Consider the following 14852-nt stretch of genomic DNA (forward strand, 5'->3'; position numbering starts at 1 on the left):
AATAGTTGCTGTGCTGTAAGTTAACAAGCTATATCTATATCACAGTGGCTGTTCTTTTTGTACCTAAAGTGCCTAACATCAGAGGTTTTGTTCTTCCTGACAAATAACCATTCCGTTTTCAACCCCAGGGAACTTCTGCTGCTGATATATTATCTAAAGCTGCTATATCACAGTGGCTGTTCTTTTTGGTTGCACGGCCAATTCCAACGATTTGTCATCTGCGGCATGTATTTGTGTCACCTCAATGCGAAAATTGAAAATTGTTCAAAAAGAAGGGAACGGTTGCTGATGATGTAGTTCGAAACTCTTACAATTTATATCACAGTGGCTGTTCTTTTTTGTTTGCCAATCGATCTACGTTTAGTGGTTTTCCAGGACGTGTAATAGACAATATTCTCTTACAGCCAATTCCTCGAGCTTCGAACTTTGGAGAAAGACAGATGAGAAGGTGGTTTCCTGGCTTGTAAAACAATTCGTCATCTGTCTGAACTTTTGTCAATAAATAATGCCCACCTTACAATGAACTCATTGCTTTTCTTGAACATTTTTTTGGGATGGTGGAACTATTCATACAAAATATTTTATAACTTATTCAAGATGCCTTGAATTAAATAGAAGAAGCTAAGCAATAAAATAAAACATTGTCTTTTAAAATGTTTAGTTAGGAACAAACGAAAGTAGTTTCTTTTTTATTAACTTTATTAAATATTTTCTTCGACTTAGCATAAACTTAAGTAACTGCAACTTAATAAAATGTCTCTCTAGCCCATTTCTATTACTTAAATCAACTTAAAGTTATCTTGAGCATTTGACAATATCAATTTCAATTTAAACAATCGGTAACTGTCGCCTCGTGCGTTTTAAATTAATTGTGATATGTGGCTTAAAACATGAGCCAGGAAGTGCCATGGTAATGTGGAACTTTTGAAACTTTCTCTCCTGCATCTGCCTGCTATGCGACCCTTTTCAGGTGAAGGAGCACCTGACTCGCATTTGGAATTTCACGCGTGTGCGGAATGACCAAAAGTTGGCCAAAACCAACTCTTTGCTCGAGGCGTGGCCAGTTTGCTGCTGGCCAAATGCAAAACAAGCAAACTGTGAAATCCCATTTTGCATTGACAGCGTCCATGGCGTCCCCATGCCATAATGTTCGCAATGGCTGCCAATGGCCAGTAGCCATTGTTGCATTGTGGCCAAGGACGGTGCTGTCTATGCCACTGTTTCTGTTTCTGACTTTGGCCACCGGCTCCAGGTGGGCTGCTAAATCCTCCTTCTCGGCCGGAAGTGGGGAAACGCAAAAGGAAGAGGAAACCGAGTGGCGGAAATGCGATTAAAATGTTCCATACAGTCAATGCAAGCTTCCGCTATGAGGAAAACAAAGAATAATGTTCTTGAAATTAATTCTCTAAACGAAGATAAAACGTTCCTAGTTTCCAACACGATTTTAAAATCTATTTTGTCTTAATTTAGCTGGAAATTTAATGATTGCGATTGAAACTCCAAGTTAAAAATAATAAACTCTTGATTTCAAAGCCATAAGACACTTAGTTAAGTTGAAATATCTTTACATCCAGGAATTACATTAAAAATTAATATTAAAAACATAATGTTTTGTTTAATTATACATAGTTTACAAAACTTTTTTAGCAGGGTTTAATTTTTCGTATTATCCAATACTCCAATGTTTTTTAAACATTAAAAAAATATTCTTTTTTAAATTAAAATTGTCTTGGATCATATTTAAATTCATAAATCTTTAGAGGTTTATTTGATTTCTAGCAAGAGGTGGAAGAATAAATCATATCAACTAAAAGGAAAACTAATTTATTTCTTTTATGAAGAGTTTAGGATAGAATACATTTTAATGAAAATTCTACTCTTTCTTCGCATTGAGACGATACAGGTAATTTTCCACGCGAATCTTTTGACGCAACACCTTCCGCGATTCCCGCTCAATGGTGGCCGTGGTGCCATCGTGGTTGTGGAAAAATCCGCAGTAGCGGGCGGGCACGAACTGCTTGATCTTCTGCTGCCGGCTGTACCTCTCGGTCACCTGCAGGTTGCACTTTTTGATCGCTGCCACCTCGGCGTGCATGCAATTTCGACACATGTCCGCATCGCTGCTAAAGTTGTGGAAATAGTCACCCACCGGCTTTTCGCCGCACACCGAACACTTGGCGTTGTTTTGGGGACTGCAGAATACCGCCACCGCTGGCCAGATGATGCGCCTGCATCCGAAGGCTGTCTCCACATCCCATTCCGGGTATTTCAGGTGGTGCGTGTAGGTGGAGGGCCTGGAAAATCATTTTATAAATTATCACTTTAAATTAAGAACTAAGGCTAGTTAAAGAACCCTATTTATTAATGAAATATTAAAGTGGTTTTGAAATATTTACCCAGGGGTTACCCATTTCTGTTCGCGCACAATCTGCTTGTTAAAAGTGAAATAGTACTGAGTTCCTGGAAAGTCGGTGGCGTAGGATCCAATAGGTGGATACCCGAGCTCTCGATAGGGCGGTAGGCGTGGCATCTTGTTGGCCAAAGCTGAAAAGCCAGCTTTTGACGGGTACTGTAATAGGGGTGGAAAGTGTTACTAAATTAAATACGTGAAAAGGCTCCGAAATAAGCTGGACAAGTTAATTATATGCTGCCTACTCAGCCATTTTATATTTTTCTTTATTCGGGTACTAAATATATTTGTTTTATTAAACAACATTTTCTCTCTAGCAGGTTAGTGATAAGAAACGTTACGATAAACCTTTTAAGGGTAGAACATCTACTAAAAAACTAAATCGGCTTAGTAAAGCTTTTCTAACTTTTAACTGTCTAAGGAGCAAGTTTCACCCTTAACCGACTAAAAATTGAACTTAAGTGCCTTTAATATTATTGAACTAAAGAAGTTCACACACTTAGAGGAGAGAGCTCCAACTTGTCTGCAATTGGACATTCACACGTAAGATCCATATATTTAAAAATTTGGTAAAATAGAATGATATTCCTAATGAGAATCGCAATTAAAGTTTCTTAGTGTATCTTCGGCTCTCTGCCATAATAGGTGTGTCCCCATTATTCAAATTTTATCTTGTCGGTAATCGAGTACATCCATTCTGGTTTTGGTATTACCATTATCGTGCTGCTCATTCTTAAGCGCACCACCCTTAGGCTTCTTATAGATAGGTAAGACTTCAATATATAATTGCCTGTTTATGACCAATCTATTCACAGAATTCAGGATAGACAGTATGAGCAATTCTTAAAGACATTTGCAGAATATTAAATAATTGTAGTATAGCATTTATAAAAGGCTATTTCTAAAATGAAACGATGCATTCAAATGAATTATTTTTTGAGAAACATTAAAGTTGAATAAAAAACGTATGCAATCAAAAAGATAATCAACATTTTTAAAAAAATTCTCAGGATATGTGTACAAAATAAATAAATTTGGGATCTTACCTTAAATCCGATTGGTCTGTCTACATCATAGGCATTTGGAGCGACCGACGGAAGTTTTTTCGTATAGCTATCCCGACAAAAAGTGCCACTCGAGTCCCTGCGGATTTTCCTGAGAAAACCGACCGTCGGCCAAACTGGCGGGTTGACCACATACTCGAAACCTGCAAGAAGGAAGTCCTGACATATTAGTGACACTTAAAACCTGGATGTGTCCACCTAGATCATTGCATCGGGCCACAACGAGTCTCGTTTCGGAGCGCTGGCGACGCAGTTTTTCGCGCTCCTGGGCATTTAGCCTCTGGGCACGCATCTTGGATGAAAGTCGAAGTAAGACTGGAAGTTTTACCGAAATTGGCGGACCGTCGAACCGTGACAGCCACCGCAGCACACGCATCGCAGCACGCACAGAGTGATTTAATGGAATTCGCGTATAGCCCGCCCCATCGATGATGATATAAAATCAATATGTCTAAACCGTCGACGGTTCGCCGCGGAATCAGTATACGATGTTTGATTTCATTTGGCACACGTCTAGACGACTTTACTCGCTTCATATTTTTTCAATGTTTCTATTTTTCTATTCTGTTTCGCTGTTGTTTGGGCTGACTCCCCGAACTTTGACCCAGTTGTGCCAATTTTATTCGGTTTTAATAGCTTCCAGGGGAAGAGGAAGTAGGGCATAAAGTGGTTTGTCATTGGTGTCGATAACAACGGCGGTTGGAAATTGATTTACGATGCGTGCTGGGTTTTGGAAAAAATGTAATGAACTAATTATTTCAAGTTGTATGCTGTGCACAGAGTTATGCAAGGAAGTGTAACCTATGTAGAACCCGAATCCAAAAGAAAACCGAAGGTTAAAATAAAAGTAGGTTTTAAACGAAAATAACATATGGATATTTGGAGTTCTGAGCATACATACTTTCAGTTTAAGATTTGTAGGAGAAGACGGATAAACAAGCAAGCTCGTCAACATTATATTTAAATGTGTAATTTAATTGTCCCAAAGTGCATTGTATCCACTCACCCTCCATCGAGGAAAACCCCTTAAAAGAACAGAATTAGCTGCCAATAGATAACAATTAAAATTTGGTCACAAATCGGCTCTACAGCAAACTCAATTTGATAGACTGAAACGTCGTCGACTACTGATCGGAATACAAAATCAAGAGCTTTTTAGGCGTATCAGTGCTCCCCCATAGTTTCAAAATATTTTCGAAATACCTCACCAAACATTGAGATAAATGGCATGGCAAATGTTTTAAAGGCGCATATACCTGGGATATGCACACTCAAGGTTTGGAAGTCAGACAATGCCTTACAAAAATTTTCCGAGCGGTTTCGCCGGCGGCTTCCTGAGCTGGCTGAAGGGACAGAATGACTGCATGCCATTAATGCCAGTTAACCCCAACGTTGTCATCGGCGTCAGCTGCAGCCACCACTTGGCTTGGGGTTTTTTGGCCAGGACCTCTAGGTCCTCTCCCACTTTTCCAATTTCCCGCTTTTCCACCTGCCGGATGGCACACACGCACATGAATGGTAATGCAGGCAGCGGCAGCACGCACAAATGCACAACCGCATCGCAACCACAGGAGGATCCCAGCCAGACATCCAACCGGATGGGGACAGTGGGTCAATTTATTTTCTCTAAGGACTACAATTATTTTTACCAGGAACTGTCAATAAGGGTTTTATGTGGTTTTAATTTTAAACCAAATAAGACTTATATACACTTAGTAAATATTGTATTTACTTTCCCAATTTATTGTTCGATTTTTACTTTGTGAATAAGAGTAAAGGATCGTTATTGTTTACGTTTAAAATACAATATCAAAGTGGACCTTTTCAATAAAAATCTCAACATTCCCTTATTTACAGTCCCTGCTTTGTATACCATAGTACATTCATAAGACCAGGGAAACTAACATCATGCTACTATAATTTAAGTAGAAAAATTTTGGTTGACTGGTACTTTAAATAAGAAAACTTAGCTCCATTTGGTTTCATTTTCGTCAATGAGAGAACCGGAATTTTCTTTGCACGATTAGAAGTGTGGCTATGCGAAAAATTGACAGAAAAATGTCAAAAGAAAATCTTTTGAAAGCAATTTAATTACAAACTCCTACAAAATTAAATACATATCTTTCCATATATTGCATTTTTCTGACATTAAATATAAAGTCTATTTGATTAAACCTTTTGGGTACACAAATGTAGTTTGCCATTGTATATGACGATATATTTAAAAGAATTTGGAATTATTGTTAATTGTAATCCTAAGACTTAATCTTTTATGTGGAATGCAAATTATAAATGTAATTGGAAAATCATTATTTTTTCTACTTTCGCCACTGTAAACATTTCACGACGAGTGCCGCTTAATTCGTGCAAATAAAATGATTGTGCAACATATGTTTGGGTAGTGGGTCTATTATAATACAACGTGACGGGGCTGGCAGGTGGCACGTAGTGCTGGGCGCATCTCAAGTGCCCCTGCACTTCCGTCCGGAGTCCTGCTGCACGCCACATTGTTGCCGCAAACTTGCAACGCAATTACACAGAAATTGCGCATTATTTAAGTGTTTTGGCTGCTCCCAAAATTTCGTAGGCGATGTGCGAAATGTTAATGAATGGTGCCACATGGCACAGCATCGACTGCTCCGATGGGGAGGTTAATTATGTCAACAATTAGACTGTTGGGGACCCGGGAACGCTTGGAACTGCCAAATGGAGTTGAATTCATTTAGCGTAAGCCAACCCACAATACCGGGCCAGTTGTTGCACTCGGCAAACAAACAATTCCATTGCTCCTGAAGGCGGGGCTCTTTCATTTTGGCTAGCCAAGTGCCATGTCCTACACAGGCAATTACAGCAACAATGGCTGCTGGCAAGCCATCGAGTGAATTGCAAATAAAAATGCAGCTCAAGTTTGCGGCATCGCTTCTCTATTTTGCATGGCACGCAGGGAGGCTAACAAGAAAGGCCCATAAACGTGCCATTCACAAGCAAAGCTCAGAAACTTTCGAGAACAAACTATAGGACAGAGGGAAAAAATCATAGGATTTGGTCACCAGTTCTCCTATCTAAATTTTTAACAAAGCCTAAAAGTATGTTACATTACTTTAAAAGCTTGAAAACTACACAGACAAATGCTGAAAGACAAAATAATCTTTTTTAAAGCATACTTTTAGGCACTTCTAAATTGTTTTTAACTTTCTTTATAAGTGTGTGGCACATTTGCAGTGATATACAAATATTGAAAATCTCATTTTCCTTTGTGTACTTTTTAAAGGCGGCCTGAAGTGACAGCATCCTTGTGCTGCTCCAGCTCCTGTCTTCCGCCTGAAACGAAAATTTGACTCACAATAAAAACAGGACCTGGCAAAAGCCAACAATGACAGCGCCGAAAACAAAACAGTTTAAGCCCATTGCGGAGCGGAAGTGCCGCTTATTACGCAGGATGTGGTTAACCGGAAATGAAACGAAGCAAGCCAAGTGCGACAAGCCTTTCGGCTTTTTGTTTAGGGCCCGTATGCGTGACCCCTTCTCTCTCCCTCTATACAACCTCTGTGAAGTGCATCCAAAACTAATTAGGCTCGAACCTTTAACAATCTAGGTATACATTTCTTTGAGCCACTCAAATTGGTGCTCAGGCAGCCAGCCTTTGTTGGCCATGGCAATCAGGAAAATGTCAGGCCAATAACCAACGGCCAGCTCACAAACAGCCAACAAACAGCGGCGCCGATTGCCAGGATGACGGCGAAATCAAATTACAAGATGCTCTGACATTTTCCACCAACCGCTATATGGCACCACCCACAACCCACTGCCCTAAACCACCGCCAACACGCCCCCAATCCGACATCAGCCCCCCTCATTATCCGCCCGCTGACCTAAATTCAATGCGTTTGCAATTTGTGCGGCAATGCGGCGGGGTTAATCATGCTAATAAACACCAACGTTGCACTTGCAGTTGTCGCTGCTCCTGTTTCCATTTCACAACGACTAAGGATGTTATGGTCGAATGCCTGATCAAGGAATACCCAGCAATCCGCTTAGCATACTTTTAGGCGGATCACTCATAGCTGGTTAAGTTAATTTGGAATCTAATTGAAATTAAATTCTTATGATCTTTAAAAAATTGATAAAAATTGTTTATTATTATGCTTCTATGAGGAGTCTTAGAAATCACTAATATTTTAAATCGCCTTTTTAAGTTATCTAATAATAGGTATTAGAAAAGAAAATAATTTGTTGTCGGCTTTTAGGGAAATTTATAAATGATTTTAAAATATTAGTTGTTTTAAAAGCCTTTACAGCTCTTCATATTGATGCTTACTGATGCCCAGTACATTTCTTGAGGTTCAGCCTCTTCATTAACAATTATAAATATAATACACCCCTGCATATTCCAAGTACCAGATACAAAAATCTACTTTGGGTCCCCAGACTCAGAAATGAATTTAAGTCACATTTAAGAGTAGGTATTTTTACCGGGTCTTAGACTTAGCTTCTAGGGATCTTTATAAATGATTTTAAAATATTAATTATTTTTAAAACCTTTACAGCTCTTACATTTGATGCTTACTTTGACTGCCACATTTCCTGAGGTTTAGTCTCTTCCAAGTACCAGGTGATAAAATCTACCATAGAGACCCTTAGAAATGATTTAAAGTGGCTTTTAAGTGTGGTTATATTTTTACTGGGTTTCACCCCCCTTAAAATGATTTCAAAATATTAATTATTTTGGAAACCCTATTTACATTGATACATATGATACGCCCCATCATAATCCAAGTACCAGGTACAAAAACCATTGCATACTTACAGGCGGCGGAGTAAGGATTTTGGTCCCGGCAAAAGCCAGTGTCGATACAGGACCGTTGCTTTTTGCGGTCGCTGCGTGGCATTTGCCATTCAAGTGGGGCGATTGTGTTGCGGGGGCGGGGTCAAAAGGGGGCACGGCTGGAAATCATACAAAATTGCAATGATTATGCACGCGCCTAGTTGGCAGTCAATTGCGGTCAGGTCCTCATTTGGATGTGGCCCAAAGTGGCCCATTATTGGTGCTAGATGGTGGGCAATGGCTGCCAGTTTATGGTAATCCGAACATGCCAAAGCAGCTGCTGCCTGCCCAAAGAATTATTTTTTCAATTTTCAATGCATTGGTCTTTAATTAAAGTGGAATTAAACATAAATTTATCAGTTACAATGTATTTAAAATGGTTTAAGTTACTTACAATGTATCTTAATGTTATTTTATGCTATATATAAGGTTCATAAGAACATGAAATGTTTCCTTAATACCTGTTGTTATTGCAACTCCGGCCAACATTTAAATTGTGTAAACATATCTCTAGCTGATTAAAAAAAACTATTTTATTCAATTAATTGTATTTTGTATATGTCTTACGCAATTATTTATATTCATGATTTTCTATTATATCTCAATAACCTTTTTTCTATTCCAAAATATGTATGATCCATACAATATATCATTCATGACGTGCTGAGCCCACGCAAATCCCTGGCACATTATCTAATGATTTACTGGAATTGTCGGACTTGGCCTCAGTGAAACGAGAGTGAAACTTTCTTGACACTGCAAAATGCATAAGCCATGGGGTCAAAGGGTGGTAGATGCAGGGTGGCAGGTGAACAGGTCTACACACACGCTGTCAGCACAAAGAAGCAGGGGGTGGAATAGGAACAGGAATCCTAGGCTGCCATCTCATCATTTCAGCTGTCACATTAAAAATGCATAAATGTTGCTTAAATGCAATCCAAGAAATGCAACTTGCCGTAATACGTGCAAAAATAAGGGAATGGGGCAGGGGGCCTTCAACCAATCAAAGTGCTTCAAGGATCCGGAAAGGTTGAGTTTGGAAGGGGAACATGTAGCGAGGAGCTAGAGCATACAATTTGTAACCTGCCTGCCATTTTGTGGGGGAAATCGTAAACACACTTGGAAAAACACGCATTCAAAAACCTTTGTAGACTTGTAGACTTGCATATTGGAGAAATAACTGTACCAATAGGCAGGAATGGGTAAAATGTCGTACTTATGGCAATCTAAATCAATCCAAAAAACCAAAGCTAATTTGTTAAAGCTTTAGCTTATACTCATTATTTCGATCTATATATAGAAATTTTCATAATCCTGTATGAAAAAATTAAAAACCTATCCACTTTTTTATAACGATCTAACAATATGATATAATAATGGGGATAGGTTCGGTATGTTAATAGGTTAAGGTACATGCTTTAAATTCTTCATTATTTCACTCACATAGTCGTGATATCCATATCCAGAATTTATGGTATTATCAAGACCAAAAACAGTATTGATTCTAGATCTAAGTTACATAGATCTAGTTTTTCTCCGGTGCAGATGTCTTGGGGCCTCCGGCCTTGTCTTTGCCTTTACCTTTGCCTTGTCTGATGTTGCCTACGTTGCAGGTGAGAGTTCTGGGATTGGAAACGGAGTGGCTGTGGATGTGGATGTGGCAGTGGAAGTGGAAGTGGGAATGGGAATATGTTCCTGACTGCGGATGTGTGTCTGTGGGGTCTGGGCCTGTTTCTCTGCTGATTGTCGTACTGTTGATCTGTGTTTTCACTTAGATATTGGCCCGGGGGCTGGGCGATAACGGTACGTGAGTGTTACCATCGATACAGGAAGTTTGTTTGTGGCCAACTTGCTGAGTGGGCAGAAGCCATGGGCGGGGATTGGGCAAGGTTTTTTGGGGGGGAGGGGAAGTGGGTGAGCTGACATGATGGGAATGAGGGCCAGAAGCGTATGCCATTCGGATTGCCTGTGGAAAGTTCTGCTGAAGGCTGGCCCAAAAGTGCACAACAGACAGACTGGCAGGTAGGAAGGCTTTCGTTATCCAGTAAGCAATCGCTTCAAATTGAATTTTCTATTTACCCAGTCGTCGATATGTTTCCAATTGCCCAACGACTCTCCGTTCCATCTTTCGATTTGCTTTGCGAAGTTCTGCAGACAAAAGTTAAGCCAAATGAGTTGCGCTCAAATATGAATGTGCCACCCCTGAGGGAAATGATAAACGGTCTCAAGACTAGCGCCTGGTTCCATATTGTAAAGGGATTGTAATATCCATTTTGAAGTTAGTTTAAGGTTCTTGTTAGTCTACAACAGAAAACTTTTTTTTTATTTATTTAATTTTTTTTTTTTATTATTTTATTTGATGAACAAACTTAACTTAAACTTATAGATAACGGGTTCTTTAACCATTAAATTCTTCAAAAAAAATGCAACGAATGCAATGTGTGATTAGAACCTTAACTTTATCTTGCATTCCTGTAATTATTACAAAAATTACAAATAAATTCACCAAAAAGGCACAAACTACTGCCCAGCAAACAAAGCAGGTATATTTTGATCAGAACTTGGAAATCCGCGAGTGTCAAGCTCTGGAAGGGCACATAGTCATCAGTGAGTTCGACGACGAGACGCAGTTGGATCGCCTCCAGCAGACTTTTCCTCGTCCAGTGAGCCCAGAAGCCAAATTGCAGCGAATGGATGCCAAAGCGGTTGAAGTTCTGCTGGAAGGGCGAATTCCGCTGAACGGGAAATCGCAGAAATCGAGGGGTGGTGCAGAGGTTCGAGGCCAGTCGAAATGGTGGGCGGTACATGCGGCGTTGCTGCAACATAACCACACTCCAGTGCTCCGCGGTGGTGCAGTAGGCGTAGCTGCTATTCAAGCTGTCCAAGTGCTCCATCAGCGTCGTCTTGTTGACCACGAGGAGGCGGGGCATTAGTGCCGAAGGCAGGAGTCCTGCGGTAAAATACATTTCCACTTCCGTTTCCGTCAACATGAGCCGTAATGGCGTGGCCAGAAAGTCCTTGGCGGTATTAATCTGCCACCCAGGAACCTGGATTATAAAAAAAATGTATATATCATCATCATTTTATAATTAGTAAAAGTGTAAATGAAATTTGTTCTAATTATCAATACCAACCTACATGGCCAAAATGGTTCAAATCGGTCTAATAAAGTGTGCAATCTCAAAAACAGCCCATATGCTGCATGCATATCTCCATCTTCCTCGCACTACCTTCAGTTGAGGCCACCGACTATGCGTTCTTTCATGTTTTTTATTATGTTACATACGACGTTCTAACGCCAATAACTTTTTTTAAATATTTTTTTACCAACCCACCTGTGAGGTAAAAACCGATGACAAATACCCCGCACGCATTGTCCATAGAACTAAAGAGCCGAGGAGCAAGGCAACATGGATGATCTTGTATGGCTCGGCCAATTGATGAAACTCTCTGTTCGGCACCGATTGCTGAAAGAAGGTCACCAAAGTGAGATGTACGCCTCGTCGCCATCGTCCATGGACCAGCTGCCAGGATAGGGTCATCGCCACAAGGAGTATCAGGAAAAAGGGACCATTTATTTGGGCGGCCACCTGCATGAACCGCACCTGAGGCGATTCCCGCTGCCAGGGCACTAAAACACAGGTGTTGGTCATACCCAGAGGGAAACTACCGGCCGTCAGTGAGGAGTTGAGCTGCATCGAGGAGTACGGATGCACGCCCATCTCGATTTCGCCGCGGGCAGCGGCCAGCATCAGGTGCTCCTGGTAGCTGTACCTATTTACATGGGCGTTGGGCTCCGGGCGGAGAACCCCCATTCTGTGGTGCACGTAAGCGGAAAACATGAGGCCCAGGGAACCGGATAGATCACCGTTTGGGAGCTGTTACAAAAATATATAAAAGATGCAAAAATAAGTCTATGTTAACTTAAAATCAAATAACTAAGAATTATATTAAAGAGAATAATTGGATTCATAATGTATGGGATAATACTGTTTGTGGGTCTGTTTTGAACCCAGAAAACGCATATAAATTTTTAGGATTGATCATTTAAAGAAACATTTAAATTATATAATTTGTTTTACTTTTCTTGAAATGCTTTAATAGGCTTTCAAGTAGTTAGTAATCCGTGAACCTGATATGGTTGAATAGAATTATCATTTAACATAATTATTTAACTGATAAAATTCTTTTAGAAGAAATAGGCAAATAAAATTTTAAAATTCATATACAACTTTTCTAAACAACATGCCAAAGATAATTTTATAAATGATATTGTAAAATAATCATTATCATTAATAATCATTATCATTATAATATCATTATGACCAAACTGATGTAATTAACAATAGCTGTCATGTTTAGAATAATAAACAATTATGTATTAAACATCTTATTACTACTTCTTTTGATTATTAATAATTTCTTTAATCAAAATTACAGTTATGACAATTATAATACCTGAAAGACCGTGGGGGGATCCTGAAATACAGGCACTCTAAACTCATAGCCCGTTAGATTCATCATTATATCCACTGGCTGATATCCCGTCTCAGTTATATTCCGAATAGTGAGATTGGGAAATGGTGTGTAGCTATAGATTTCATTGCGCCCACCTTTACTGAATTTCCAAGAACTATTATCAAGCGAACGTAGATAAAATGTTAGAAACACATTGGTGAACCTGTGCTGCCAGCACCAGGCAAAAAATACTTCTAACATATCCCTCGTTGGCGCCATCATTCGCAAAGGTTTGTAGATAAAGAGCATTGGAACATAGTGCAAGCCCACCAATCCATCGTTTAGGACATCAAAAATGGGATCCACGTCGGGCACCACACTGGATATGCTAACACATATCAAGGTTTTGTAGCCCAGTAAATGGCGAATACTGATATTACGTCTCAGTCCCCAAACGACGATTGGTACTTGGAATTCCTCCATCAACGATTGCTCAATGGATTTGGCCACAATCGGTCCCAATCGGTACCGTTCCCAATTTACTCCGTATGAGGCCAGAGTTTCGATCCGGTTTTCGGCTACCATTTGACTGGTCAAGTTATGTAGAAAAGCCGATTCATAGGTCTTTCCCTCAAAGGGAATCGGCGGCAGAGCCAAGACCCCGAGAAAGAAATAAATACCGCAGACGAAATGCAATCCACGAAGCATTCTTAAAGACTGAAATGGAATGAAACATTAAGTCTTCAACAAATGTATAACCCATTCCTTGTTCTTAATCTTACAAAAGATCTCTAAGTTAAAGCTCTGGGTATGGCAATTTTTGCCAGTCATCGATTGTAAAAGGGTTGAAGTTGCTTAGTTTCAAGATACAATTAATAGCACGTGATACTTATGGATGACTTGACAAAATATCCTTGAATTTTCAACCCCATTGGTTTTAACTATGTTACATAATTATACTGACGCCGCATTCTGCATTAATGAGTTTGAAAGTTTAAACCAAACGTGGCTCAACGTTCAACTGCTCTGCAACAAATTTGTTTAAATTATATTATTTTGAAATTTTAAATAATTAATCAAATAAATAAAAACATTGAATAATAATATTTTGTATACAGTTCAATTTATTCCCAATAAATTTTTTTATTTTGTAACTCCCAAAACAATTGAATAAATAATAAAACAAATTCAAAGCACCTACATTTATTTACTTTCCCATTGAACAATTATCCCATCCAAATATAATTTCCTCTGTTGACACCTTGCAATCCTGGCTGCCATCTCCTCGGCATTCGTCACTCACCTTCTGCTAACTGAACCTCAGGATGATTGATGCTCAAGTTGATTGATGCCTCTTTGCGGCGGGATGAACCCTACTTCCGGGCAAGTCTGGTGAAAGTTTCGCTGGAGACACCGGGCTCACGGCCCCGAAAAATATTATTAATATCAGATGGCAGTGTCGCTCAATTTAAAATATTACTAGCGAACACATTCCATGAACTTGAGTAATTTTGTACAAACAACTTTAGGAATTACTTAATCGCAAAGTTCTGGCAGAGAAATGTTTGCGAAAAGGAAATAAGAAACGAAAAGGTAGGCGGCACATAAATTGTGTTTATTATGAAGGCTGGAGCATACTTTTGTGCGCAATTTAAAGTGCAAATAGCAAGGGAGAGCGGGAAAATCCACACCAACTCGCTGTCAACCCACCATTTTCCCTTACGCATTTCATTAAAGCGCAATGAAGACATTTTCCGGGGGCGAGTGGGAGTGTGCCAGCGTCGGGGGAAAGCTGTTAAAAATATTTGAAACACTTGAATGTTTCCCAACTGACACTAGGCCGTGGGGTTGGCATCTTCGCGGCCCTTTGAGCTGCCCCATAAAGAACAATAAATATTATTTATGTGCCCAGTGATAAGGATACACACACATTCCTTCGCGACTGCAGCACGCGTTTATTTGACTGTCATATGAATTTCTCCATATCTAATCGTTGGCATTCCTGGCATGTACACAAAAATAAATATTTCTAAAATTACTTTTAAAATAAAAGACGTTAGCAAATTATATTAACAATATTGTTGCTACAAACTTT

At 39.5% G+C, this 14852-nt stretch overlaps 2 protein-coding genes across 3 annotated transcripts; both read right to left on the reverse strand.

The window, feature by feature from the left end:
- Positions 1–1808: 1808 nt before the first annotated feature.
- Positions 1809–4615, reverse strand: LOC108008105 (uncharacterized). 2 transcript variants are annotated; one of them, XM_017071895.4, is made up of 4 exons: positions 4481–4615; positions 3457–3617; positions 2397–2569; positions 1809–2294 (listed from the first exon to the last, which is right to left on the reverse strand). In XM_017071895.4, the coding sequence occupies exons 1-4, from the start codon at positions 4485–4487 to the stop codon at positions 1874–1876; spliced, it is 762 nt and encodes a 253-aa protein (XP_016927384.2). In that variant the 5' UTR covers positions 4488–4615; the 3' UTR covers positions 1809–1873. The 2 variants fall into 2 exon arrangements, with proteins under 2 accessions (XP_016927384.2, XP_036669280.2); XM_036813385.3 differs by lacking the exon at positions 4481–4615 and adding an exon at positions 3673–3790.
- A 5209-nt stretch (positions 4616–9824) lies between these two features.
- LOC108008106 (uncharacterized) lies at positions 9825–13465 on the reverse strand. Its single transcript, XM_065863846.2, has 4 exons — positions 12758–13465; positions 11635–12177; positions 10817–11346; positions 9825–9942 (listed from the first exon to the last, which is right to left on the reverse strand). The coding sequence occupies exons 1-4, from the start codon at positions 13463–13465 to the stop codon at positions 9825–9827; spliced, it is 1899 nt and encodes a 632-aa protein (XP_065719918.2).
- Positions 13466–14852: the final 1387 nt, after the last annotated feature.

Source organism: Drosophila suzukii, chromosome 2R (genome assembly GCF_043229965.1).
Source record: "Drosophila suzukii chromosome 2R, CBGP_Dsuzu_IsoJpt1.0, whole genome shotgun sequence".
Lineage (NCBI taxonomy): Eukaryota > Metazoa > Arthropoda > Insecta > Diptera > Drosophilidae > Drosophila > Drosophila suzukii.

Bases quoted from the DNA above. Each gene is read 5' to 3' on its own strand.
- LOC108008105 (XM_036813385.3), bottom strand. From the start codon at position 3,766: ATGCGTGCCCAGAGGCTAAATGCCCAGGAGCGCGAAAAACTGCGTCGC. The intron at 2,570-3,456 runs GTAAGATCCCAA...CCCCTATTACAG, and splicing joins ACAGACCAATCGGATTTAAG to TACCCGTCAAAAGCTGGCTT. The intron at 2,295-2,396 runs GTAAATATTTCA...ATGATTTTCCAG, and splicing joins CAGAAATGGGTAACCCCTGG to GCCCTCCACCTACACGCACC.
- LOC108008106 (XM_065863846.2), bottom strand. From the start codon at position 13,465: ATGCTTCGTGGATTGCATTTCGTCTGCGGTATTTATTTCTTTCTCGGG. The intron at 12,178-12,757 runs GTATTATAATTG...TTTTTGTAACAG, and splicing joins ATCCCCCCACGGTCTTTCAG to CTCCCAAACGGTGATCTATC. The intron at 11,347-11,634 runs GTGGGTTGGTAA...TTTATAATCCAG, and splicing joins CATCGGTTTTTACCTCACAG to GTTCCTGGGTGGCAGATTAA.